The sequence below is a fragment of the Rhodnius prolixus genome, unplaced genomic scaffold (genome assembly GCF_049639745.1).
Source record: "Rhodnius prolixus isolate KJV_2025 unplaced genomic scaffold, Rpr scaffold_5, whole genome shotgun sequence".
Lineage (NCBI taxonomy): Eukaryota > Metazoa > Arthropoda > Insecta > Hemiptera > Reduviidae > Rhodnius > Rhodnius prolixus.
Window position 1 is genome coordinate 2,135,007 of NW_027411624.1, and position 25,971 is coordinate 2,160,977.

Consider the following 25,971-nt stretch of genomic DNA (forward strand, 5'->3'; position numbering starts at 1 on the left):
TTGTGTCATTGAGCAATTAGACTGTGTATTGTAGGTTAGAGGGTACAATGTCGACACCAAATTTTCTTTGCATTGTTTCCTAAAAATTCTAAGTGGATTTGTCACAATTACAGTTCCTGAAATAAGTTTTCATCGGAAATACCCAATATGTGTTCTCTGTATGCTTTTTCGTGCAGCTTTAATTGTTCTTTCTGGGCAGTTTTCAATAAAAAGTCTTTATCACGTTTAAGATTCCAGAAAGATTTTATTTTTGGATGTACATTCAGCTCTCACGGGACCTGAAAGCAGATATTTCCAGAGAAAATCCACATAATTATTAACTTAGAATTACTAACAAAAATGTTACAAGCAGCACAAAACACAGCCTTAAACGAAGTTGACGAAAGAAAGTTTCTTTTGGAATTAGAACTGAACTTCAAGACCTAAGGGTAATAACACTTTTTCAGCTTGAAGAAGTAAACAAAGTTGAATTGGATACTTTTAAAGAAACTTTATTGTGTTGCGAATATAGTTTAATTACATAATAATTAATTAAAACTGTCCGGTAGGACAGTTGTATAAGGGTTGACCATCAAAAACTGCACGAAAAAGTGTAACGTTGAAAAACACCCAACTTTGACAATTTTTTTCTATTTTTCTATAAAAGATAAAATTCCCAAATTTTCTTTATAATATAGGGCAAATCCTCCTTTATGACTGTAATTTTTTTGCAACCACCCAGATCTAATAGGTTTTGAGAAAAAAGTTGTCGAAAATGAGCAAAAACGGCTTTTTCAAAAAATGTTCTTGTTCTTGTTCTTCTTCTTCTTCTTCTTCTTCTTGTTGTTGTTGTTCTTGTTACCTTTTTGTAAACAACGTAGCGCCTAAACGCGTGAACCGATTTTCATGAATGAGGTGTCATTCGATTCGGAATTTTATGTAGATGTGCCTTTTGGGGGTCTCGGCCCTGTACATCGAATGGGAGAGGAGTTAGCCCCCTTTATGTAAGGCCCCCTCAAAAATTATTATTACTAATTACTCTGTAAATCTTGGCCCGATTTTGATAAAATTTGGTAGGATGATAGGGTTAGGGCTCCCCTACCTAACAATAAAGCGACGATCTGCTCTTACACTTGTTAAGGGGAAGTATAGCAATCGTTTCAAATTATCGACACGTGAACCGATTTTCATGAATGAAGTGTCATTCGAATCGAAATTTTGTACAGATTTGTACTTTAAAAGTCTCGACGCTATGCCTCATAAGGAGGGGAGTTCGCCCCACCCAAATAAGGCCCTTTCTAAAACTATTATTACCAATATTTCTACAAAGCTTAGTCCGATTTTGATAAAATTTAGCTCAAATAAAGTGGTTAAAGCTCCTCTACGTGGCTGTGAAGTGCCATCATGCTCTTACACCTACTAAGAGGAAGTACTGCAATCGTTAAAATTATCAATGAGTGAACCGATTTACATCAATGAATTGTCGTTCGATTCAAAATCTTTGCCTTTTAGGGAGAAGTACTGTAATCGCAGTTTATTTTTCTTGCTCCTCTTAAAAGGAAGTACTGAAATCGCAGTTTAATTTTGCTATTTACGTACAAATACCTTCCTATTTTATTCAAAACGCTTTCTCAAAAAAATGGTTATTGAGGATGGTTTGGGGACCGCAACTATAATCATTCTTTAAAAAGATCTCTCCAGTGGTAGTTACGGTTCCGATTTAACACCTTATCAGGTTATAATGATAGAATAGCTTATTCCAAATTTTAAAAAATCTGTAAAGCAGACGTAACTTTGCAAATAGACAAAAAGGAAAATCTATCCAAAAGGTACAAAAATCTCCTTAACAAAAACTTACAGTTTTAAAAGTTAAGTATAAGGGTTGATTAAACGCCAAAAGGTACACAAATCAGCAGTTCCCAACATTTCATTAATACTTCATTGATATAATTTAAGTAATTTTACTGCATTAACTTTTCCTTCACATTTTTTAGAATTTATTAGATGTCACAGACCCTTATGCTGGCCAGTTCATTCATAATATTTTTTTATTATAATTATGATAAAATGAGTGATGAATTATTCTGAGTAGTCACATATACATGCATGTTAAAGTAAAAAAAAACAAAGTTAGAGTCGGCCACTTTTTAAATTTCAATCACGGAGGATTCAAAACAATATTTCAGTCTTAAATTCGTCTTACCGAAATATTCGTGAGCACAAATAACATACATTTAATAACAAGTAGATTATTCAACAATATTTACTCATTTCTCAATTGTAATTTAATTTAGTCCCCCTAATTTTACTTATGGTAAAATACTGGAATAATTAGCTGTCCTAAAAATATGCATATCTTTATTTTCTTTATTTTATATTACATATATATAACATTGTGGGAAGAACACCTAGATTGAGAATGTAATTGAAGAAAACTATATTATTTGCGATAAAGCCAGATTATTTATTACTTATTATTACAAACGTTTGACTACAACATAAAATAACAATTACTTTAATCGAAGAATGAACTTAAACCAATGATTTTTATTTAAAAATAAAAATAAATGCATAAAATCATTGATGTAAAAAAAGTTTATGAATTTTTTAGCCTCTTATTTTTTTTATATTTTTTATAACGTTTTCTTTTTCACCTGTGATTAATAGTTTGATTATTATAGATAAATAGATATTACAGTCAATCTAAGTTAAATGGTGTGCTACTTGAGTAAATATTTTGTAGACGAAAATGGCCAGCATAAGGGTCTGTGACATCTAATAAATTCTAAAAAATGTGAAGGAAAAGTTAATGCAGTAAAATTACTTAAATTATATCAATGAAGTATTAATGAAATGTTGGGAACTGCTGATTTGTGTACCTTTTGGCGTTTAATCAACCCTTATACTTAACTTTTAAAACTGTAAGTTTTTGTTAAGGTATGTACATAAAATAAAATAGCATTCAAATAAAACCTTGCTAGACGGTGCTGCTACCTGGCACATTTTCGAACTAATTTTCTTTTGCTATTTACTAAACGGGTAATCACCCAGGTACAATTAAATATTTCTTGCTGTTCATTGTTTTTGGTGACTGATTTATAGTTTCAATAGTGTGACAAGACAGAAGACACACCAACCCTGAAATGTAAAAGTATTACTTTCTAAACTAGCCCTGAAGATGACCTAGTTCCTAGGTCGAAAGCTCGGCAAAATAAATTTTACTGACTGAAATGGCATTTATTTTTTCATCCTATTAAATATTTCGTTAACAAAAACTTATAGTTTAAAGAGTTTAACATAAGGGTTGATTAAACGACAAAGAGGGAAGGAGTTAACTGTTGTGGATCCAGATCAAATACTCAAGATAATGTTCAACTGAGTTTATACAAAAAAACCATACATATTTGTAAATGTATACATAAATAAATGCTTACAAATGTTAGCAATTATTATTTACCACATTTATCTCTTTCTGAATCCTGAACGAAATTAACCAGCAAATTAAACAAACAAGTCTGAATACACTAATGTTTTTTTAAAACATTTTTTACTATTACCATATCCTAGTCATGTAGTAAAACTTCATTTACTTATTTATTTCAGTTTTATTAATAGTAAGGTAATACCAAGACGTTGAGTTTAAATTTTGCAAATACAACTTGTATTTTTCTTAGTTGACGGTAATAAAAAGTGTTCCTGTACTAGATAAAAATATTTTTATTTATTTAAAAAAGACGTACTAGCGCAACGCGCATCTCCTAGTTTTTGATTACAGGTATTTCCTACATTGCTAGAAGTTAAGTAGTACTGATGTGATCAGTGGTAATTTTTAAGAGTTACAATCACATGTATTGTTTTAAATGTAGCATGGTCAATTTCTTTAAATAAACTTGTAAATGTTTATTCAGTTTATTTAGATGGAGAGTGAAAGATGCACCCTTCTCATAATAGTGTAGAGTTGAGAGAAGAATAGAGCAGGAGATAAAACTTCTACTTGCAGAAAAATAACCTCTAGCTACCGACCCTACTTCATCCTTTGCCATCATGTTTACTGAGCCAGAAGACTCCTTTCCTCCTCTACTTTCATACATTCATGAAATAATTTATTTCACAAGGTTTTCATTTAATAAGACGAAATAAGTATTTGAAATGACGAGCAAGATCTTATTTTGACTACAATTCTCGCAAGAATTTGCGAACAGCCGCAAACCAGCTCCGAATACAGGTAACTACGCTAAGTATATTGCAAATTATTGAAAAGCCATTTTAGAGGAAACCACTCCGTAACTTGGTCTTTCAAATGGTAACCTTCGGTCTGCATTTTTAACTTAGGCTCTTGTTTATTAATACTTGTTTTCAAGTTGAGTGAAAATATTTTCAAATTGTGAACATTGCTGAATAAATTATGTCAGCAATCAGAACATTCACTGATTTCATTAAAAATTATGAAAAGATATCAAATGAATGCCCTGCCTTTATGGAGATTTCGGCACTGGTCTCCGTTGCTATACATCGCAATACGCTATCTTACCTAAATGCTATCATGCAATCATAAAGCTGCCCAAAATGCTGTGGCAAAAATGCATGTAACTGGCATCAGTTTGCGCCTCTGATTCTCCTATGACTAACGTAAATAAACTAGGTACACTATTTGAAATAAATTATTTATTTTCATCACAATTTTATTTATGAATTATTCTTTAAATCAATACATTTTTACTGTCCCCATTATCGCAGAAAGATCGATTGAATGGTATTACTAGTTAACGGTGGCGTTCACTCATCAGTTGCAAATTGATTGATCATCATCAGGTAGGAGTATATCCCTTGGGCCACCTGAAAAAGAAGTGCAATTGATTAATTGAATCCAGAGTAATTGGAAAAGTGTATCCAGTTTCAGTATCCTGCTCGATAGTGGCCACAGTTAGACTACTCGATAGTCCTAAGCTGCAATTACAGTATTGAGCTCATGTTCGTCTAACTGGGAGCGCTGAGAGTTCCTCAAAGCAATAACGTTACGCTATTGACGGATTCAGGTTACATAGTCGGTACTAGGTGGGTCGGCCGATAGCCAGTGGCCTCGCCAATTTGCTCCAAAGGAGATAACTTTCCTTTAAACTTTTTATTTACGAAATTTTGGATAACCTATTTTATTTAAATACTATAAATTTTTTTGTTTAAATATTTGCAAATCTGCTGTTTCGCCATCAGTGTATTTAAATTTTGGTCTGCTATCCATTATTTTTGGAGTGTTTTAAGTGACTCTTTCATTTTCATTGCAATTATTTGGCCACAGGGAGTATTGCTCAAGCCGTCAGCAGAATGGTGGGGGCCTGGAGAAAAGAGTGCATCTATTTATGAATCTGTGGGTGTGCTGAGGCGTGGGAATTGTTCTGGAAAAATGAAAAACAAGCAGTACAGTGCGAACGAACGATTGGCAGGTAGAGTATTCCCGAATATCAAATTTGGCGAGGGCATGTAAGAGCTGCGAGAGGTAGCAGTTGTAGGTAAGCCAAACAAATCTGATTGTCTTTAGCGTTGTCACCCTCTGGGCTGGGTGACGGGCGGTAAAGAGCCTGCTTGGGTTTAGGTTAGAAATTTAAGGAATATTGTAGTTAATTTTTTTTTGTGTCTCTAATGTATTGATTTTTTTTATAGATGAGTAGCTAATAAGTATTATTATTATTATTTTTATATTCGATTATTAAATACTGGGTAGTATGTAGAGGTATTTAGTTAAATTAAATCACATGTACAGCTTTAACCATAGTCTTTGTTTATAACTCCTACAGTCAGCGTGATGGCGAACACTACACATGATTTATTTCTGAGGAAAAGTTTAAAATAATGCTTTTAGAACAGACAAAGAGTAAAGTAATGTCTATTTTGCCAGGAAGACCAAATTAGGTGTCGGGGACGGAGACAACTAGCAAACATACTTTTCTCATGTTAATAACTAAATAAAATCCATGAGCTAGAATTGGAATTCACTAGACAACCGCTTGGTGGCAACTTACTTGTAAAAACTGTTGACAATTCAGAAAAATAATCACAGATCACATGCAACAGAGTGAATTGGAAGCTGGGCCGGATTTTCCTATAGGCTAACTAGGCTTCAGCCTAGGGCCTCAAGATCAAGAGGGGCCTACATTCAAATTGTTAGCAAAATTAAAATTACACTATTCTAAAAACATATTGATTGGTTCATTTAACATATTGATATATTATCACAGTAGTGATGTATTTTATTATCTCTCATGTAATTAACAAACTTAAAAATGGGAGGTGAAAGGGCCTCATAAGTGGAATAGCCCAGGGCCTCTTTTCATCTAAATCCGGCCCTGATTGGAAGTATAATTCGTTTCTGTACACCATAATACATGCTTATACACTGGTTAATACATACGTATACAGATAATAAATAATAATCGTATTTAACACATTTCATCTCCTTTCTCAATCTCAAAGCCAAATAAACTTAAACCTAATCAGAATATATACTAATATTCCTAAAATACAAAATTTAACCGGTAAATCGTTAAAAATAGCCTGCGGAGGGGTGGCCTCAATAAAATGTCTGCTGTGGTTAAATAATTTTCCCGAAATCATATTCCCGATTCCGCTAGGGACATCATTTGAACACTTATTTCATAACTCTCGCCCGTTTAAAAACTTATTGACGCACACAAGGGTGTACGGGAACATATCGAACCTTCTCTAGAGGGTCTAATTATCTACTCCACACTGAAATGTTCAGTATAATTACGATTATGAAGGGTCTGCAACATTTGAAAACTTATTTCTCATAACTAACATTCGAACAGTAACGTCCTGCCAAATTTTGTTTGAGAGTTCTGCTAACCTCACAACAACACACACAAATAATACACCACAAAAGTATTTCCAACAATTTGTAAAAACCAATTGTTTGTTCTTAGGGAAAATCAAAACAAATATTTCTAGGTGGAATTACGAAATCGATATTTATTAATAATAATTATCATTTTAAACAGTAGTTTGGAGATTTTTTTGTTTTAATCTAATACGAGTACATAACACCCAAACTGATATTAAAATTTCTATTGTTTAGTGCTTCAGAACCGCTTATCTTTATATAAATTTATGACTCGACAAAGTATAATAGTTTTTTGAAATGCGTCACTAAAGGAAAGCAAAATGACAAAATAAATGCATTACCGCAGCAAAACAGCTGTAGTTAAAGACGATAATTCCTCTAAAGTTAACAGTACTAGGTTTTGTAGTTACTGTCAACATCTGAATTAGATTTTTCTTCATTCGCAAAGTTTGTTCATACCATGGAATCATAAAAGATGCCTCATGCAGTTTTTCTGACTATAGAAAAATTTTATTTAATTAATTATTGCTTTTTAATTTAAAATTAAAAGTAACATTAAAGTTAAAATACCTAATACCTCAGTACTTATTTGTTGTCCGCATGCGCACAAAATAAACGGGCCCATGATTACCAAAATTATTTTGTAGAAAATTTCAGTGGCTCCAGGATCACTCCTTTTAAGTGCCTGGAAATTTTCAAAATAAATAAACTCAAACTCAGACTAAATTTTGATGCTGGACAATCGGAAGCAATGAATTAGTTACCTTAATTAAACTAAATCCAAAACCACAAGGCTGGACGGATGAAATCAATATATCCCAATACATTTGGCCCGAAAATAGAGCGTTAAAATCTGTCACTAATCTGAAATACAAAATAAAATTTTGTGATGTGCAAAAAGAGAAATCATTTTACCTTTGAAATTGAAATTATATAAGAATGCTTCATGAGGGAAATCCAAGAATTCTGAGTTTAACTAAGTCGCAAATTAGAATTGTTATATCTTAAATATGAGATCACCCCTAAGATGTTAATATTTAAATGAAAAGAGTTACTTCAAAATGAAAGCTATCAGCACGTCATACTCACTTGATAATGTCTCTATGCAGGCCATAAATGTTCTCATCTTTCTCATTCATATTTTTCAATCTGCCTTGTAAAACTTTTAAGAAGGCTGTTATTTCAAATGTGAAAGCTAATTCCATGGCCATGAACGAATAAAAGGAGTAGATCATCACAAGGGATATCCATAAAACTAACAAAGCGCCCGTCGTATACGACCATATGTCACTAATATTCCAGGGCGTCAAGAGCTGATGAGAAAGAGAGTTTAATAAGAAATTCAGTTTAATTTAAATAATTAAGAAACTGTGATACGCTAACAATCTTGGCCAATGGCAACTGAATGAATTTATGAAGTCGAGATAAAAATACCAAATATGAAGAATTGTATGTACACAGGATATTGCCGGGTTTTGCGATGGTTGGGAGTTGTTGACAGATGAATTCTCTCATCCGGGTAGAGTAGAAAATAAGTGGTAGACCTTGGGTGTTGGACAGTCATTAGCAAGATCTCTAAAAGTTTGGGATATGATGGATTGGTAGCAGTGATCAAGAAGTGTTAGTTTGAAAAATAAGTCTTAGTTTGGCCTCATTTTGCCACAAGCAAGTCTAGTTTAAATCTGTGATCAGTTATACAGTCTACACGAGATTTACTACAGATCCCACTTTGTTTCTTCAACGCTGAAGTTCCAGTTGCTTTAACACCCAAGGAGTAAGTTACATCAGTGTAACTTTGATTTTATCCGTGGTAGCAGGTATGGTTATTGCATCGCTGACTGCCATCAGACTTAATTATTTTTGCTCAATCATAATCAGCTTTCAAGGTTATATTACCCTAGAAAGATCTTTGTCTGTCCAAAGACTAGCAGGTCACAACAAATGATGGTAAGGTTATATTGAAAGTTTGTATAACCTTTAGAACAACAAATTCACACTTCAGATTTTCAGTATTTTTAAAATTCCGTCATTAGAAGACCATTGATAAAAAGCTGTTCAACCTGAACTAATGTGTTATGCTACAAACTTCATGATAGTTAAAAACTTACGAACATGTAATTGTTTCAAAATTGGAAATTCCTAAAATAGGTTAGTATTATAACCAAAATGGTAATTAATATAAAATGGAGCGAATGTCCAATGAAATATACTGTGACGTGTACAAAGCCAACCTGTAAGTTATCTGGGTCCACATTCAATAAAGCGATCCAAAGTTATGCAGTAGACTGGCTTTTACACTTGAAGCTATGATTGTAGCCAACTAGTAAGCAACAGAAGACTTGATGACTAATTATCAGAAATTTAAAAACAGAATAGCAATCATACGCCAAGTAATTGCAAATCAAACACTTCTGATTTAATCATTTCGTGGATGGTGCTAAAGTTGAAACTGACTGAGATTGGCTTAATTACTTTCAAGGCCATCAGTGCTTATAAAGGAGTTACTAAAGTAAAGTCCTTAAAAGACTTGTACGGCTCAGGATTCAATTCTTCAGAGAAGTAAATCCCAAGCTTGTATTTTCCTAATTTCATTAAGAAATAGAAAAATAATAACAGTGGAGATCAACCAGATTTGTCCAATCGTAACCGTAGGTGATGTTTGCACTCCAAGGCTCAACATTGATATTGGAGGTTTAACACAACAGAACGATTAGATACGAAGAGGATTAGGCTTTTAACTTCATTCTTCTCTACCCCTAATTAATGTTTGTCTCAAATCTTTCATTTCATCCTTAGTAGCAAATTTTTTTTATATTTAATTTCCTTTCAGCCACTAGCTAACGATAATAATACCAACGATATAATCCAGCACTTGGGACTCAGGGAAATTTTTAATTTGCATATAATTTCTAGCGATTAATATCGTTATTTAACATTTAATAAATGTTAACTTCACTAGGGAAAAACTGAAGCGAAATCATATAAGTTAGACTGACCACTTTTTCAAAATGAGATACTTAAAAAAAAAGTTCACATGTACCTGTACTGTGAAAAAAATCTTTCTGAAATCGTTCTTGAAATCAATTATGAAATTCGTTATAAACGAGTAGAATGGATACATCATTAGTGATATTTTGTAAGACCAAAGACATATCTTAGAAAATCTTTCCAAATCCAAAATAATACGGTGATGGTCTTCATCTTTACGCAATTTCATATGAAGGTGCTCCACTCTGGAAAATAAATTTAAAAATGATTATTGTTAGGGAAAATTGATATTTTATTTTTCGCTGAGAGTTCCTTACAGAAATAAATAACATTCTCTTTCATATGGAGGAATCCAAGAAGGAGGATGATTTCAATGGTGCTTTGTAAAAGAGCAGGAGTGTAGGGAGGAGATTATTAAACAACCCGAAATCCTCTTCCGAATAAAACTGCTATAGGGGTTAGCTGAGAGGTTGGCGATTACTGGATTTAAACGAAGATTACGTGTTCGAATCCAGTAATGTCCCTTAGATTTTCTCTTCCCTGCAACTTCTTACAGCTCACTTCCTAGTGATGGACAATGTGTGTGAAACGAGAGAACACTGTCCGGGATTTCAGCGATGCACCGAAAAAAGCTTCGGGACCCAATTATCGCAGAGTCTTAAATACGAGCAAAAAATAATACGAACTAAAAGTAAGACCTCTAACCGCCTCAGATCTGTAAGAGTGTTTTCATCAGTGTGATACCATTTATTAGAGAATAGGAATCATTGACTTGGGTACTCAAGATCCACTTTGGAGCGTTAGGGCAGGAAAGGGGGGATACCAGTCCATTCTATTAGACTCTATTGGTCAAGGTAAACGGCACACCACCTAAGGGACCAGACCGTGTCCTGATCCCGACATAATTTGACTTGATCTTTCCTTATTGAGCATATAAGCTCAGAAAGCATCTCCACAGAATTCAAGCCTTGCGCAGTTGAGAAGAATCGGTCGCTTACATAGAGAATGATTGCATTGAACTCGCCACTTGGAGTTATTAGACTTCTCGCACTTGGAATCCACAGGAAATAATTCAAAAAAAAACTGGTGGGAAAACCCTATGTTTGGTGTAAAGAAGAGGTTTCCCATTTTCAAATTTTCCAGAGCGTACAATTTGATGTACTGCCTGGAGGAATTGGATAACGGCCTCATCTTCTAACCTACAGGCCCAAACTCCTAGAAGATCTACGCGAATTAATTAAATAGAAATCAAGCTACTTTGTAAAACATGTTATTGTAAACCATGAGTTAACCACTACCTGGCAAAAAGTTGGCGGATTTCCCTCCGATAAAAGAGTATACTGACAACTTTGGTCAAGAAATTGAGTGCGACTGTGAATGTTGACAATGCATTGACCATCTGATACAAATTACCATGCCCCCAAATCAATTCAATACCTGTACAGAAAAATGCGGAAAATTTAAAATCAAATACTTGCAGAACAATTGTCAAAATGAAATAAAAATAGACATTTAATAATAAATTCACTCTTAAAGGGCAAATCTGAAACATATTTAACAACGGAAAATCGGATTATTTTGGCCATTTTTAAAGAAAAAAACCATTAAAATTATATTATTTACCTGTAACCATGGTTACGTATGCACAGATAAAAAGCTGAACTCCTAAGTTTAATAAAAACCTAAGCTGACCTTCTTCCTCCATACCGTCGGTCAGTTTGAGAAAGGAATACACCATTCTTAATGGGGAGACGACATCAGCGTTCTAGAACACGCACAACATGTCGATTTTTAATGCACAGAAATAATGAACCAACTAAAAATGTCTTGTGTCCAACTTATCTTTGTGTCCGAAAACCTCTGCTAAGCTAACGTTTTTTCCATAGTAAAGTGCTTTAAAGAAATGTCGTTTCATACGTCACCAAATAACAGTCAAACATTAGTTCTGGAAAAGCTTCATTAAATTTTTAATTCTAGCGTTGTTTTAACAGTTCTTGATGCTGAAGAAATTGTACATTATTTTGCTTTAGAGAGTCCTCTAAATAGGATGCAAAAAAATTAAGTAATGAACTAATAACTTTATTTAGCTTTATAATCGGAAAATGAAAAATTTTCACGGCCAAAAGTTTTAATTTTCATCAGTGACGGGCAGAAACTTCGAACTGAGCAGCAAATGTAGCGAGGATCTCCTTTAAAGGAGAGATGGTCGTTTTGCAGAGGATATGGAGGTTGCCTAAGCTATTTATATGACGCGTAACTGCGAAAAGAATAAGTATGGAATGATTACCTGAATTAGCTGTGCTCACCAAGTAAGAAGTGAGTTGGTTGGTCAAAGGTTGATAAAAAGACGAAAAAAGTCATAGGAAAAAAAAGTTACAAGTTGATGATATGCAAATTGGCTCCCATGCCTAGAAGGAATTATCTTCAGGTTTATTAAAAGTCGGAGTTAAAGAAAGAGATTTAGTAATTTCTAATGAAATTGTAAACTAAGAAAGACTAGAGTCTTATCTGGTTGACATCCTTCAATTTAGAAAACAAAACCAACAGAAATGATTGCTAAAACAGGACGTTTGGGGCTCCAATAAAACTAATCAATAAGAAGTACACAAAACTAATTCAAGTCCCATTAATTTAATATTTTGTACAAGATGAACTAAAACGATCAAAAGGAGATGAGACTAAAAAAAATCTCAATAATAAAAATGATATTTACCAACGTAACCATTTCACTCTTTTTAGAAACGCCGATTAGAACTGTAGAGATAGACGCCAAACCAGCCGAGTATATAAATGTCCACCAATAAAATCGTTGTTTAATTACCACCCACTGTCAGTTGTAGCATCACCACTAAATATTTGATCAACTCTGATAATGCCTGTGATTAGTGACTAGGGTTAAGGTTGGTAATTGTGTTGTATTTGAATTTTAAAACAGTAATAACAGCTCCTGGTTATTCTTCTTTCTCATTGTTTGAATTAAATATTTCTGATGACAGTAAATGGGTAAGTTTGTACATATGTTATTAGCAGTTACTATTTGAGTAATTTAAGTGGCTATGATGGTATGTTACTGTACTTGAAGAGTGGCCTAGTTCTAGTTCACTGCATTTTCAAGCGGAATAATACGTATATCATTTCCTTACTTCTTAACAGACGCATCAATAGACATTTGTTAACCTCCAGTCGCAGCTATATTTGCAGGCTCATCCAATATCATTTTACTTTGTATTTAACTCTTTGAGGCGCACGATTTTAAAGAAACTAAAAGCCCTAGTTGCAAAGAATTTCTTTTATTATAAAAAAATGGAAATAAACATTCATTTCCATTATTTTACATATGTAATCATCCCTCTCAAATAATCATCACTCTCGAAATAAGAAAAGAAAAAATTAATAACATTTCAATAGTCCTTTTTTAGTGAGGGACACTGGTATTGTATAATACCACTATGCAACTAATGCTTTATATGATGTTCATTCAAACAGAACATTTTACCAAAACAAAGCGGAACTTTGCAGATGGTACAGCACTGTCCTTCAGCGCACTGTTACTTGAAATGTTTAAGTTCCATGTTTTGATCCAATTTTTTATAAACAATACGAGGGTCGTTTGAAAAGTACGTGAAAAGTCAGAGAGATAGCACTACTGCCGCGTATCGAGGTTATGTTTAGTTAGTAGCATCTCTTGGAAGAACACACACCAAGTTTCAGCCAGATCGGTCTATTTCTTTGTGTTTGGCATTCATCGAGGAAGTCGAGTGATTTTCAAAAAATGGACGAAAAAGAATTTCGTGTGTTGATTAAACACTACTTTATGAAAGGCAAAACGCCTCAGGAGACTAAAGAGAAGCTTGATAAACATTATGGTGACTCTGCACCTTCGATTAGAACAGTTTATAAGTGGTTTCAAAATTTTCGGAGTGGCCATATTGGCACAAGTGACGCTGAACGTTCTGGACGCCCTATTGAGGTTACTACTCCAGAAATCATTGATAAAATCCATGATATGGTGATGGATGACAGAAGAATGAAGGTGCGTGAGATTGCTAGTGCTGTGGGCATCTCGAATGAACGGGTACATAATATTTTGCATCAACATTTGGACATGACAAAGCTATCCGCAAGATGAGTGCCGCGATTGCTCACGCTTGACCAAAAACGAAATCGTGTGAAGTGTTTCAAGGACGGTTTGCAGCTGTTCCAGAAGAATCCGCAGGACTTTAAGCGTCGTTTCGTCACTGTGGATGAAACATGGATACATCACTACACTCCTAAGACCAAAGAACAATCTAAACAATGGGTTACCAAGGGGGAATCTGCGCCAAAAAAGGCGAAGACCGTTCCTTCGGCCGGAAAGATTATGGCGACTGTCTTTTGGGATTCGCAAGGAATAATCCTCATCGACTATCTGGAAAAGGGTAAAACTATTACAGGTGCATATTATTCATCGTTATTGGACCGTTTGAAAACCGAGCTGCAAGAAAAACGCCCACGATTGGCCCACAAAAAAGTCCTTTTCCATCACGACAACGCACCAGCTCAGCAGTTGTGGTCGCAAAATTAATGGAAATAGGGTCCCAAATCGTTTCACATCCCCCCTATTCTTCAGACTTGGCTCCCTCGGACTACTATTTGTTCTCCAATATGAAGAAATGGCTGGCGGGAAAAAGATTTTATTCAAACGAGGAGGTGATTGCAGAAACGAATGGCTATTTTTCAGACTTGGACAAATCCTATTATTCGGAAGGGATCAACAAACTAGAGCAGCGTTGGACGAAGTGTATAAGCCTAAAAGGAGACTATGTTGAAAAATAAAAAAGGTTTACCCCAAAAAATTAAGTAGTTTTTATTTTTGCACAGACTTTTCAAACGACCCTCGCATATGAATTAACAACAGCTGCATCCAAATAATAACATTTATGCGGTGCCAACATTTTTTACTATCGGTCAAGTGTATAATAAGTATAAAAATTATTTCACTTATTTTCGCATTTACCATTACTATGCAGTAATGCCAACTGGATGAAGAACTTTAAATAACATATTAAGCTGTATGTATGAATAACTTCAACTTTTCAAGGTGGGTTAAAATATATCCCACCATGCAGCAAAAGCTAAGCAAAAGGTGGGACAGTTTTTAACCCACCTAGCCGCAAAGAGTTAATACAAGTTAAGAAGCATGATTTTTTGACATGAACTTATGTACATCGGCGAGGGTATAATAAACAATTAGGAAAGTATGATTTTTTTTTATAGTTACCTAATTTATGTTTAATAAAATTAACTCCGTATCCTAAATATAACAAACGACTTCAATCCGAATCTGTGCAAATTAATCTCCATCCCCAATCCTAAAACTTCAAAAAGGACGGGTCCATTAACCTGGCGGCACTTTGGTTGAATTTTGAGACGAAACTTTTGCGCTGAGCTCGAAACACATTGCGCTCTTATGCGCCACCAAGAAAAATCTAAATTCGCAAAGGAAAAGCCACAATAAGCAATTAAAGTTTTTTCCCGCCAAAAAAAAATTGGCCGGATTTGATTGCACCTTACTTCATTATGTTAAGTACTCTTTGCGCTCCTTTGCGCCACTTTAAAAAATTCAGTAACATTAATAATTACGGAGATATGGCCATTCAAAAGATCAAAGGAATTTGCCGCAAACCTTGAATTTCGACCCGGGACTTGGTACACAAGTAGAGGAGAGCTAGCGCCAGCTAGAACCACAAAAAATCTAATAAAATATGCACACATTTAGAATTATAAGGAATTAAAGTGCTAAAAAAAGCATTAACTTGGCGGCACTTTGGTGGAATTTTAGGGAAAAAATTATTGCACCCTGATCGGAACACTTTGCGTTTCTATGCGCCACCAATGAGAAACCTAGCGTCACTAAGGAAAAGCCTCAATTTTCCAGTTAAAGTTACGCGCGAAATTTAAATTCAAATATAAATGGGTCCTATTTACGGGCAAATTGGTTCGATTTTTTCCAAAATAGCTAGTATTAGTATTAGAAAAGCTAGCCCCACACAGAAAATGCCAAAAATTAGCATATTTCTAAAGTAATTTACGAAGTATTTAACAGATTTTCCCGCCAACTTACTATTAACTTGGCGGCACTTTGGTGGAATTTTAGGGAAAAAATTATTGCACCCTGCTCGGAACACTTTGCGCTCCTACGCCCCACAAAAAAAAAGTTTCTATTTACACTAATAGCTGAGATATTGATAATAAAAGATGCACTGACAGACGTAACCATTAACTTGGCGGCACTTTAGTGGAATTTTAGGGAAAAAATTATTGCGCCATGCTCGAAACAGTTTGCAATGCCAATAAAAAGCCAGTAACACATCGGAAATGGTAAAAATTCGCCAATTGTACGCCAAATATAACTTTAACCGGAAGTGCCCTGAATTGAATTGAAACTCATTCCATTTTGTTCAGGTTAGCTAGCGCCAATATGCTCCACAAAGAGAAATTTTTAATTTACACTAATAGCTGAGATATTGATAATAAAATATGCACTGACAGACGTGACTATTAACTTGACGGCACATTGGTGGAGTTTTGGGGAAAAAATTAGTGCGCCAAGCTGGAAACACTTTGCAATGCCAATAAAAAGCCAGGAACACACCGGAGCTTGAAGAATCTTTAAGGGTTTCCATGTTCAATTACTTGAATCTAAATTGCTGTTCAATTTGTTCATTCAACTTATCAGTAAATTGAAACTGATTATTTTTAATCTTTCACTTTCAGACACAGTTTCAAACTATTTAGGTGCTTGCAGTATCATTCAGGCGCAGAGAATGCCCTGCAAGTTAGTTTCGCTTATAAATTAGAACGAATTTTTTTTTTTGTTGAAGTTCCCTGAGTACGATAATATTGTCTGCGGTTTTTACTATGCTTCTTTGATGACCCGTTCATCATACAAAATGCTCTAATAGTATTATTTATAACATAAATACACATTGATAAAATGTTTATTAATTTTGTCATGAAAAATATAATGATTACAGAAATATTATTAAATCGAATGGTACAAAAGATTAAAAGATAACACAAGTCACCGTTCCCTTTTTTCCTATTTTATATGGGGGGGGGGGAATTCTATATTCTTTAAAGGGGGTAGTCCTTTTCTTAACCGGTATACGTTAAATACAATACAATTCCTTCTTTGCCATAACTTCGAACCATAAGAGCATGGAGTTCTTCCTACATATATTCTAAAACGATGGGGTTAGGCTACATTCCTTGATGTCATGAGAGTTTTATTATATCGCAGACTATATTCTTGCGCCAACTGTGGGAAAAAATAATTTAGTCTTACTACCTTTTCGAATAGATCTCCTACTTCATTTCCAGATTTAAATTAATTGCGTTTATTCAAGGAAGTAACGTATGATTTTAGTGTGGCGTCCAAAAATGAGGTTGAGTTCCGGTCTTCGAATACCCCTTTATCAGCCATTTTATATCCTACTAAGCCTCCCAGCTTTTACTTTCTTAAGTATTACATATAATGGAACATTTTTAGGGCCCAATAGAGTTGTGCCTAATAATCTTTAAGCGAGCTATTTGATTGTTGTCATCCTGCTCCACTACGCTATCCGTTCTAATGATAACAAGTTCTGAAATGTTGAGGGGTACTCGCGAACATTTTTTCTACAAAGCGAGTTGTGTGCGCATACATGGTCTCTAAAGAGTCATTTCTGTCTATCGTACTGGCTTACCATCAGGATAGTGAAACTGAATTTTTGAATTAAAAGAATGTGTCACTTAACCAAAAATAGATTTTACACTATTTGGAGATTTTCACGCAATCTGATCCTACGATTTTGCTTAAACTATCCGAAGTGATTACTAACACATAAACATTTAAAAATACATTTTCCCCAACGTTTGATTAAGTGTGCTTTTGATTGAAGGAATAGTTAGATTCCTTCCAAAATATTAAGCATGAATTAGTACTTAACTTTTTGGAGTTAAGGAATAGTAGTAAGGGATAGTGGTGTAATTGTGCACAGAGGTGTTTACTTGCTATGATTGTGATACCACTGTTTTATTCCAATTGACCACTATAAAATGCCTTAAGGAGACAATAATCATTGACCCAACGCTATGAAATGAAAATCAGCTAGCAATAAGAGAAAACAGAAACATATGCTCAGGGTATCAATCCTTTACGAAGAGAACTTTGGGAAGCACCTTAGGATGCAAGGCCTGTGGTTCAGTTCAAGAGGAATTATACCCCAATTAAAATCTGGCTTTCAGAAACGTTTACAAGTAGCACTTAGCAATCCGTCACTTTTAGCGGAGCCAATTGCAGTTCACTCCCTGGGAATAATAATTATTTACCATAAATGTATGGAGAATGATAATCCTCAATCCGCGTTCATCTATAATCCTTAACAACTTGCTCCGATGGTCTCTAAACTTAGATTCAGACGTGCATAAATCTTTCAAACTGGTGAAAAACTATGTCACAATCAGTTCACGCATTGCTAACTAAAATGTAAAATCCACTTAATTGGTTGCCGATTCGTTAATCACAATCTTGGAATCTGTGACCTATAATGAAAAAGTGAAATACACTAATTGTAGAGAGTTTATCACTACTATTCTGCGCTGTCGTCATGCTCGGACTAACCAACAGAATCGCATGTCTCGAACTTTGGTTTCAAGTTGTTTTAACCAGATTGTTTCAACAGGGCTTTGTTTCAAATAAATAAGTGAAATGTTGCTTTCATGAAACTGTCTGGAAATAAATTGCTATTTTAGTATTTTTACAAATTACCAAATGAATTTATTTTACAAGGTTATTTCCAATATATCGAAATAATTTTTGAAATGGCAAATATTGGAAATAATCATTATTTTTTAAATTATTTTTATCACATTTTTCTCATTCTGCGCCTTCACCTTTTTAACTTCGGTCCACCAGCTAATCGTATTTATTCCGGTAAAGATGTCTTTTGCTTTTTATGAGTTTATTACCATACGTAGAATACATTGAATCGCAAGCAGTTTTCACGAAAATCTAGCTAACTTGCACGTAACTGTCGTTCATTGTGCTTGCAGAACCTGATCAGTTGCAGTCTCCGTTAAGGATACAATGATACTGCGCGTCGTCTTTTTTATCAACATGGGTGTTGTGTAAAGTCTTTTTAAATGTGAACATTGTGAAATGGATTCCGTTTAAGTAAAACTAAATATTTAATAAAAACCTGGGATCTGTTTACGCCTCTGATTCTCCTATATACAATGACGCATGAATAGCATAAAGGAAATAGATAAACTATTCAAAATTAATTATTTATTTCAGTAAAATTAACTTAGAAATTATTATTCAAATCGATACATTTTTTGTTTGTTCCTACTATCGCAGAAAGATCGATTGAAATAGATTAGTTTGATGGTATTACTTTGTTATGGATGGCGTTCACTCATCAGTATCAAAATTAAAGATCATCATTATGTAGGTATATATCCCTTGAGCCACCTGTAATAAAGAAATGAAATTGGTTAACTGAATTCATAGTACAGGGAAAGTGTATCCAGTATCAGTATCCTACTCGACAGGGACCGGGGATCTGTTGATCGGGGAATATTTCAAATGCATTGATTCAAGTTTTTATAAGCATTTGTGACTTCCTCGCAACCTAACACATATCACACACAGACCGATCACAATCAGTCCATGAACAGACAAGACAGAAGATACACCAACCCTTTAATGATGTAAAATAGTACATTGTAAATTAGTTAGATATTTTTGTAAATTTTCGTTACATTATACATATTCATTGTAATATAATTAATTGGTAATATAATTGTAAATATGTTCCACAGCCCTGAAGATGACCTAGTCCCTAGGTCGAAAGCTCGGCAGAATAAAGTTTAGCATGACTGAAACTGGCTTTTATTTTTTCAACTTATAGAAACTATGAATCAGTCAGCAAAAAGAATGATATGTATTTCTCTCAACCACATCAGTTTCACATAAAATGTTTTTACGAAATGTGTCAACATACAAAAAATGAAATGAAAAAGTAATTGCATTACCGTAGAAAAACAGCTGTAGTCAAAGACAATAATTCCTTTGTAACCAATAGTACTAGGTTTTGCTGTTACTACCATCATCTGTGCCAGATTTTTCCCCACTGGTGGATTTTGTTCATACCAAGGACTCATGTAAGTGGCTTCATGCAATTTCTCAAACTAGACAGTTTATATTTGTTCATTATTTTATTAAATATCAAATTGAAAGTAAGGTTCAAGTTAAAAACAAACTAATACCTCTGTCCTTATCAGTTGTCCGCACGCACACAAAATGAACGGAGATGTCACTACCAGCATTAATTTGAAGAACAATTCGGAGGCTGCAGGATCATTACTTTTAATTGCCTGGAAAGTTAAACAAAAAAATTTAAAAACAATAAAAAGATACTCAACAATGATATAATTTCCACGTAAGGCGGAATTAATGAATTGGTTACCTTAATAAAAGTGAATCCATATCCACAGGGTTCGACGGATGATATCACTATCTCCCAATACATTTGTCCGGAAAGCAGAGCGTTATAATCTGTCACTAATCTGAAATACAATAGAATTAGGTGTGGTACAAAGTCACAAAGGATTTTAGCTCTGACAATGAAATTATACCGAAATGAGGGAAGGGATTAGCTATGTGGTTAGCATACTGGACTCCCACGCGGAGGTCCCGGGTTCGAATCCAGCAGCTGACCCTTAGATTTTCTCTTCCTAGGAGCTTCTTACAGCTCACTGTCCGGTGATGGACAGTGTTGTCTGTAACTAGAGAACACTGTCCGGAGGCCGGCAGTGCACTGAAAAAAGCTACGGGCGCCAATAACCTTAGATGTTGACGCGCCTTAAATCATAAAAATACTAAAAATACTATACCGAAATGCTTCATGAGAATTTGTTTATTTGAGAATTGTTTCATCTTACAAATAATACCCTAACTTAGAGCTGAATTTCCTTTTTAAAATGAAAGCACGTCATACTCACTTGATAATGTCTCTATGCAGGCCATAGATGTTCTCATCTTTCTCATTCATGTTATTCAATCTGCCTTGTAAAACTTTTAAGAAGGCTGTTATTTCAAATGCAAAAACTAACTCCAATGCGATGAATGAACCATAGAAAGACATCGTCACACACGATATAAACAACACTAACAAAGTGCTTGGTGTGTACGACCATAAATTTGTAACAGGCCAGTATGTATAGAGCTGGTCAAAAAGAAGTTAAATACAATTTTTATTAAATTTATTTAAATAAAGAATTGGAATCTTTTGAGATTGGATAACAATATTGGAGAGTGATGACCAATGTACAACTGGAGGAATTGTGCGGAAAATAATGTTCTGAAATTATTAGTTGAAAAATGGCCGAGACATCTTGAGACATAATTCCCATGAAGTTGTTCAATGGCCATCCACTCCAGGAAGGGTAGGAAGTGTCAGACAGTGATTATCAAGATCTCAAGGAGTTAAGATTAACGCAGGATTAGGAGGAGTATTGGAAAAAGTATTTGGTCCAAGCAAGAAACAAAAAAGTCTTAGTTTGAACTCATTTCGCCATAAGCCAGACTAAATTCAATTTTTCCTGAAATACCATAATTGGAAAAACCATCGATGAAACGCTGTTTAACCTGAAGACTGAATTAGCGTGCTAGAACCTTCACGATAGAATCAAATCAATTTTAATTGTTTGTAAATAGGGTAGCGGAATATCAAATCTGGTAATTAATGCAATGAAAATGACTCGTGCAACTGATATGATTGTACGGTGCCAACCTCCGTCCGTTACACTAAAATCGTGTGAGATCCAAAGTTATTCAGTGGACAGACTTTAGTATTTGATGCTTTGCAGAGTATGGTAGACTATAATACTAACAATCAATTGATGAGAATTTCAAAATTATGAGGTTATTGCCGCCCAGAACTTTTTTCAGTGCACTGGCGGCCTACGGTCAGTGTTCTCTCGTTACAGACAACACTTTCCATCACCGGACTGTGAGTTGTAAGAAGCTTCTAGGAAGAGAAAATCTAAGGGCCAGCTGCTGTATTCGAACCTGGGACCTCCGCTTGGGAATCCAACAAGTTAACCTCTTAGCTAATCCCTTCCTTATTAGAAATTTTCCTCCAAGAAACACTTTCATTAAACACTTCTGATCATTTCAGAGTTGAAACTAATTGAAAAGGACTTGGCTAAATTACTTTCAAGGCCTACAGAACTTATAAACAAGTTGCTTAAAGGCGGGAATGGCTCAGGGTTCGGCCATCCAAAGAAGATAAACCCAAACCCTACAACTGACTCCTAAATCAAAATAAAAAGACAGGACCAGAGAGGATGCGCTTAGTAGTAAATGCCACATTGATCCTTTAGGCAACCATGCAAGTAACATTTATTTTTACGTTTCTCCGCACTTTTACAGTTAAAAGAATAACACACTAGTAAAGAAGTAGGCTAGCACATTTGCGGGCCAGTTCTATTTCTCCCAATATAACCACACTTACAGAAGTGTGCTCTATGGTCTATTACCATCTAATCGAATGTTTAACCCGATAGAAGTTTTAGCGCCCGAAGAGGATTTGGCTTTTACCTCATTCTTCCATACTCCTAATGCTTGGTTCATATTATTCAACGTAGCAAACTAGTTTTCTTTAATCCCGAACTCTTTTCATTCATCATTAGAGATTGACTATTGCCGATAGTATTAGTAAATAGTAAATCATATACTATCAACGATATAATCCAGCACTGGAAACAAGTTGAAGTGCATTTTCAATTTGCCTCTGATTTTAATTGATCAATACCATTTATTAACCTTTAATAATTAGGAATTACTACTCTGTTACCTGAAGAGCTATCATTCCAAGCTATCCACTCATTTATATCCACTTATTTAAGCTCTTTCAACCTCAAATCTTCCAACAAACCCTGAGTGAGTGAGACGCCCCAGGCCGCGCGACCACCTTAATGCCTCAGGTCGTCTATCCAAACAGTCAGTACTCCCGAACGCCTTAAGGGCCTATTACGACCATCTTCACTGGATGGCCGCCGTTCAAGAAATCAAGCCAGTGTATGGTGCGCTGACGCTAAGTCAACGTTCATACTTATGGTACATTCACCTTTTTTACCTGTACTTACAGTAAAGTACTACAATTCTTAAATAAGGAAGAAGAAAAATTTACTATTATCCAATTTAACAATTATCCAGTATAATTATATTATAGATTATAGGTGTTTATAGATTATAAAGAACTATACACCAAACTGAATCATAGATTAAATTCGAGTTAGAGATAGCAATAAATATAAGTTTTTGTTAATATAAATGTTGTGATGGATAAAATCACAAAAATCTTTTAGATTAGACTGACTTGTTAAGCAAAATGGCTAACCAAAATAAGTAATATTTCTTTTTGAAAATAACAATATGTACCTTTAGCGATGAGTAAAGATTTTTGAAGTCGGTCTTGTAATCAATTACGAAATTCGTTATAAATGAGTATAAAGGATAAATAATTATTACTATTTTGTAAGCCAATAAAGAAGTTTTAGTAAATCTTTCCATATCCAGAATAACAAGGTGATGCTCTTCATCTTTACGCAAATCCATATGCAAATGCTCCACTCTGGAAAATAAATAAAGGATTCCAAGGAGGTGGATGGCTCTTAGAAAATTAATTAAATCGCAATAAAGGCTAATTTCAATCAAGCTCTTTTAAACCATGAGTTAAACTCTACCTGTCATAAAGTTGGCGGATTTCCTTCCGATATAACAGTACTGTAATAACTTTGATGAGGATATTAAAAGTTATTAAGAATGATGAAAATGCATCGACCATCACATATATATCGCCATGCCCCCAAAACAATTCTGTACCTGTAGAGAAAAATGAGGTAAAATAGCCGAATCATTGGCTAAATATAAAACAAAGACAAATAATGGACATTTGCTGGTAACGGTTTGGAGGAAAACATTTTCACGAAGGAAAATCAGGTAATCTTTTCCATTTGTACGAGACTGACTAGCCGATAATTGGCTTTATCTTTCTTTTTATTGAAAAATAAAGAATTAAATAAATTAATTTATTCCTCACCTGAACTGAAGACTAAATATGCAGTGACTAAGAACCTAATTGAATATTTTAGTAAAAACCAAAGCCGATCTTCCTCCTTCAAACCGTTGGTAAGATTCAGAAAGGAATACACCATTCTTATTGGGGAGAGGTCATCATTAATCTAGAACATGTTGATTTGTTAATGGTCACTAGAAAAATGGCAGTAAAAAAATATCTTGTACCTAACTTATCGTCGTGGCCACAAAACCTCCTCTATGTTTTAAAGTAAAGATTTATACCAAAAAGTAGTAGTAAACTTTAGTAAATATCGTTTCAGAAATATTTAATCAAATTTTTAATTTTCTGAAAGCTAATGAAACTTTAAAATTATCCAACACTTGAGTATCCTCCAAATAGGATGTTTGTTTTAAACAGTTTTATTGTGTTTAAGGAATACAATTTTCATTCTTGCGGAGATAAAGAGGTAGCTAAAGCTTTGTTCAAGATGGAATTTCCAAGATGAAGTGGTGAAGAAAATAAAATATAAAAATAATATTTACCAAAGTAACCATTTTGCTCTTGTTTACACAAACGTTGGCCGATCAGAACTGTAGCGACAGTCGCCAAACCAGCCAAGTATATAATTGTCCATCAATAAAATCGTTGTTTAATTACACCTTCTGACAGTTGTAGTATCACCACTAAATATTTAATCAACTCTGATAATACCAGTGATTAGAAGAGACTATGGTTAAGGTTGGTAATTGTGTTGTATGGTTATTCTTCTTCTTTCTCATTGTTTGAATTAGATATTTCTGGTGAAATAACTGGGTGTTTGTACACATGTTATTAGCAGTTCCTATTTGGGTAATTCAAGTGCTATGATGGTATGTTACTGTAAATGAAAAGTGACCTAGTTTTAGTTCATTGTATTTTCTAGTGGAATAATATATCATTTCCTTACTTCTTAGCCGCAGTAGACATTTGTCACCTCCAGTCGGAGCTATATTTGCAGGTTTATCCAAAATAGTTTTACTGTTTATTTAATACAAAATAAGAAGCATGATTTTTTGACATGAACTTAATCGGCGAGGTTATAATAAACAATTAGGATAGTATAATTTTTTAATAGTTACCTAATTTATGTTTAATAAAATTAAATCCGTGTCCTAAATATAACAAACGACTTCAATCCGAATCTGTGCAAATTAATCTCCATCCCCAATCCTAAAACTTCAAAAAGGACTAAGACAACATAAAAGGTAACCTAAAAGTAAATTCGAACTGGGAATCCGCACATAAAAATCAGTGCTTTATAACCTCTACACTAACCAAAATACAAACAAAAACAAAAAAGAAACTTTGTAAAACAAAACATTTCTTTAAAATTGTTTTCTACATCATTGAATCTTACTCCAGGGAAATGTGAATAGACGTAAAATGGAGCTTGAACGATCTTTAGGGGCTTCTATCTTGAATTACTTGAATCCAAATAGGTGTTGAATTTATCAGTAAATTGAAACTGATTATTATTTTTAATCTTTCACTTTCAGACACAGTTTCAAACTACTTAGGTGCTTGTAGTATCATTCAGGCGCAGAGAATGCCCTGCAAGTTAGTTACGCTTATAAATTGGAACGAATTTTTTTTTTGAATTTCCCTGAGTACGATAATATTGTTGCGGTTTTTACTATGCTTCTTTTATTATCCGTTCATCATACAAAATGCTCTAATAATATTATTTATAACGTAAATACACATTGATAAAATGTTTATTAATTTTGTCATTCAAAATATAATTACCTATTACAGAAAAATTTATTAATTCGAATGGTAAAAAAGATTACAATTTATATTAAAATAAAAAATTCATTGTCATAAAAGACTGTAAAACAAGTTACTGTTCTCTTTTTCCCTATTTTATTTGGGGGGAGCTCTTCATTCTTTAAAAGGGGTAGTCCTTTTTTATAACCGGTATACGTTAAATACAATACAATTCCTTGTTTGGTCATGACATCGAACCATAAGAGCATGGAGGTCTTCCTATATTTTAAT

General features: G+C 34.1%; 2 protein-coding genes across 6 annotated transcripts; both read right to left on the minus strand.

Moving 5' to 3' along the window:
- Nucleotides 1–4,658: 4,658 nt before the first annotated feature.
- Nucleotides 4,659–12,581, minus strand: LOC141458077 (odorant receptor 47a-like). Of its 2 annotated transcripts, none has more exons than XM_074135634.1 (9): nt 12,537–12,581; nt 11,447–11,588; nt 11,122–11,260; nt 9,876–10,068; nt 7,925–8,148; nt 7,600–7,699; nt 7,413–7,520; nt 7,177–7,332; nt 4,659–4,815 (listed from the first exon to the last, which is right to left on the minus strand). In XM_074135634.1, exons 1-9 carry the CDS (start codon nt 12,546–12,548, stop codon nt 4,756–4,758), a joined length of 1,134 nt encoding a protein of 377 aa, XP_073991735.1. In that variant the 5' UTR covers nt 12,549–12,581; the 3' UTR covers nt 4,659–4,755. The 2 variants fall into 2 exon arrangements, with proteins under 2 accessions (XP_073991735.1, XP_073991734.1); XM_074135633.1 differs by having other exon boundaries at nt 7,177–7,328; nt 7,406–7,520.
- A 6,535-nt stretch (nt 12,582–19,116) lies between these two features.
- LOC141458142 (uncharacterized) lies at nt 19,117–25,520 on the minus strand. 4 transcript variants are annotated; one of them, XM_074135734.1, is made up of 11 exons: nt 25,053–25,520; nt 24,881–24,951; nt 24,477–24,811; nt 23,956–24,097; nt 23,600–23,738; nt 23,295–23,487; nt 20,852–21,075; nt 20,317–20,416; nt 20,117–20,224; nt 19,883–20,038; nt 19,117–19,319 (listed from the first exon to the last, which is right to left on the minus strand). In XM_074135734.1, exons 3-11 carry the CDS (start codon nt 24,486–24,488, stop codon nt 19,260–19,262), a joined length of 1,134 nt encoding a protein of 377 aa, XP_073991835.1. In that variant the 5' UTR covers nt 24,489–24,811; nt 24,881–24,951; nt 25,053–25,520; the 3' UTR covers nt 19,117–19,259. The 4 variants fall into 4 exon arrangements, with proteins under 4 accessions (XP_073991835.1, XP_073991837.1, XP_073991838.1 ...); XM_074135736.1 differs by having other exon boundaries at nt 24,477–24,829; XM_074135737.1 differs by lacking the exon at nt 24,881–24,951.
- Nucleotides 25,521–25,971: the final 451 nt, after the last annotated feature.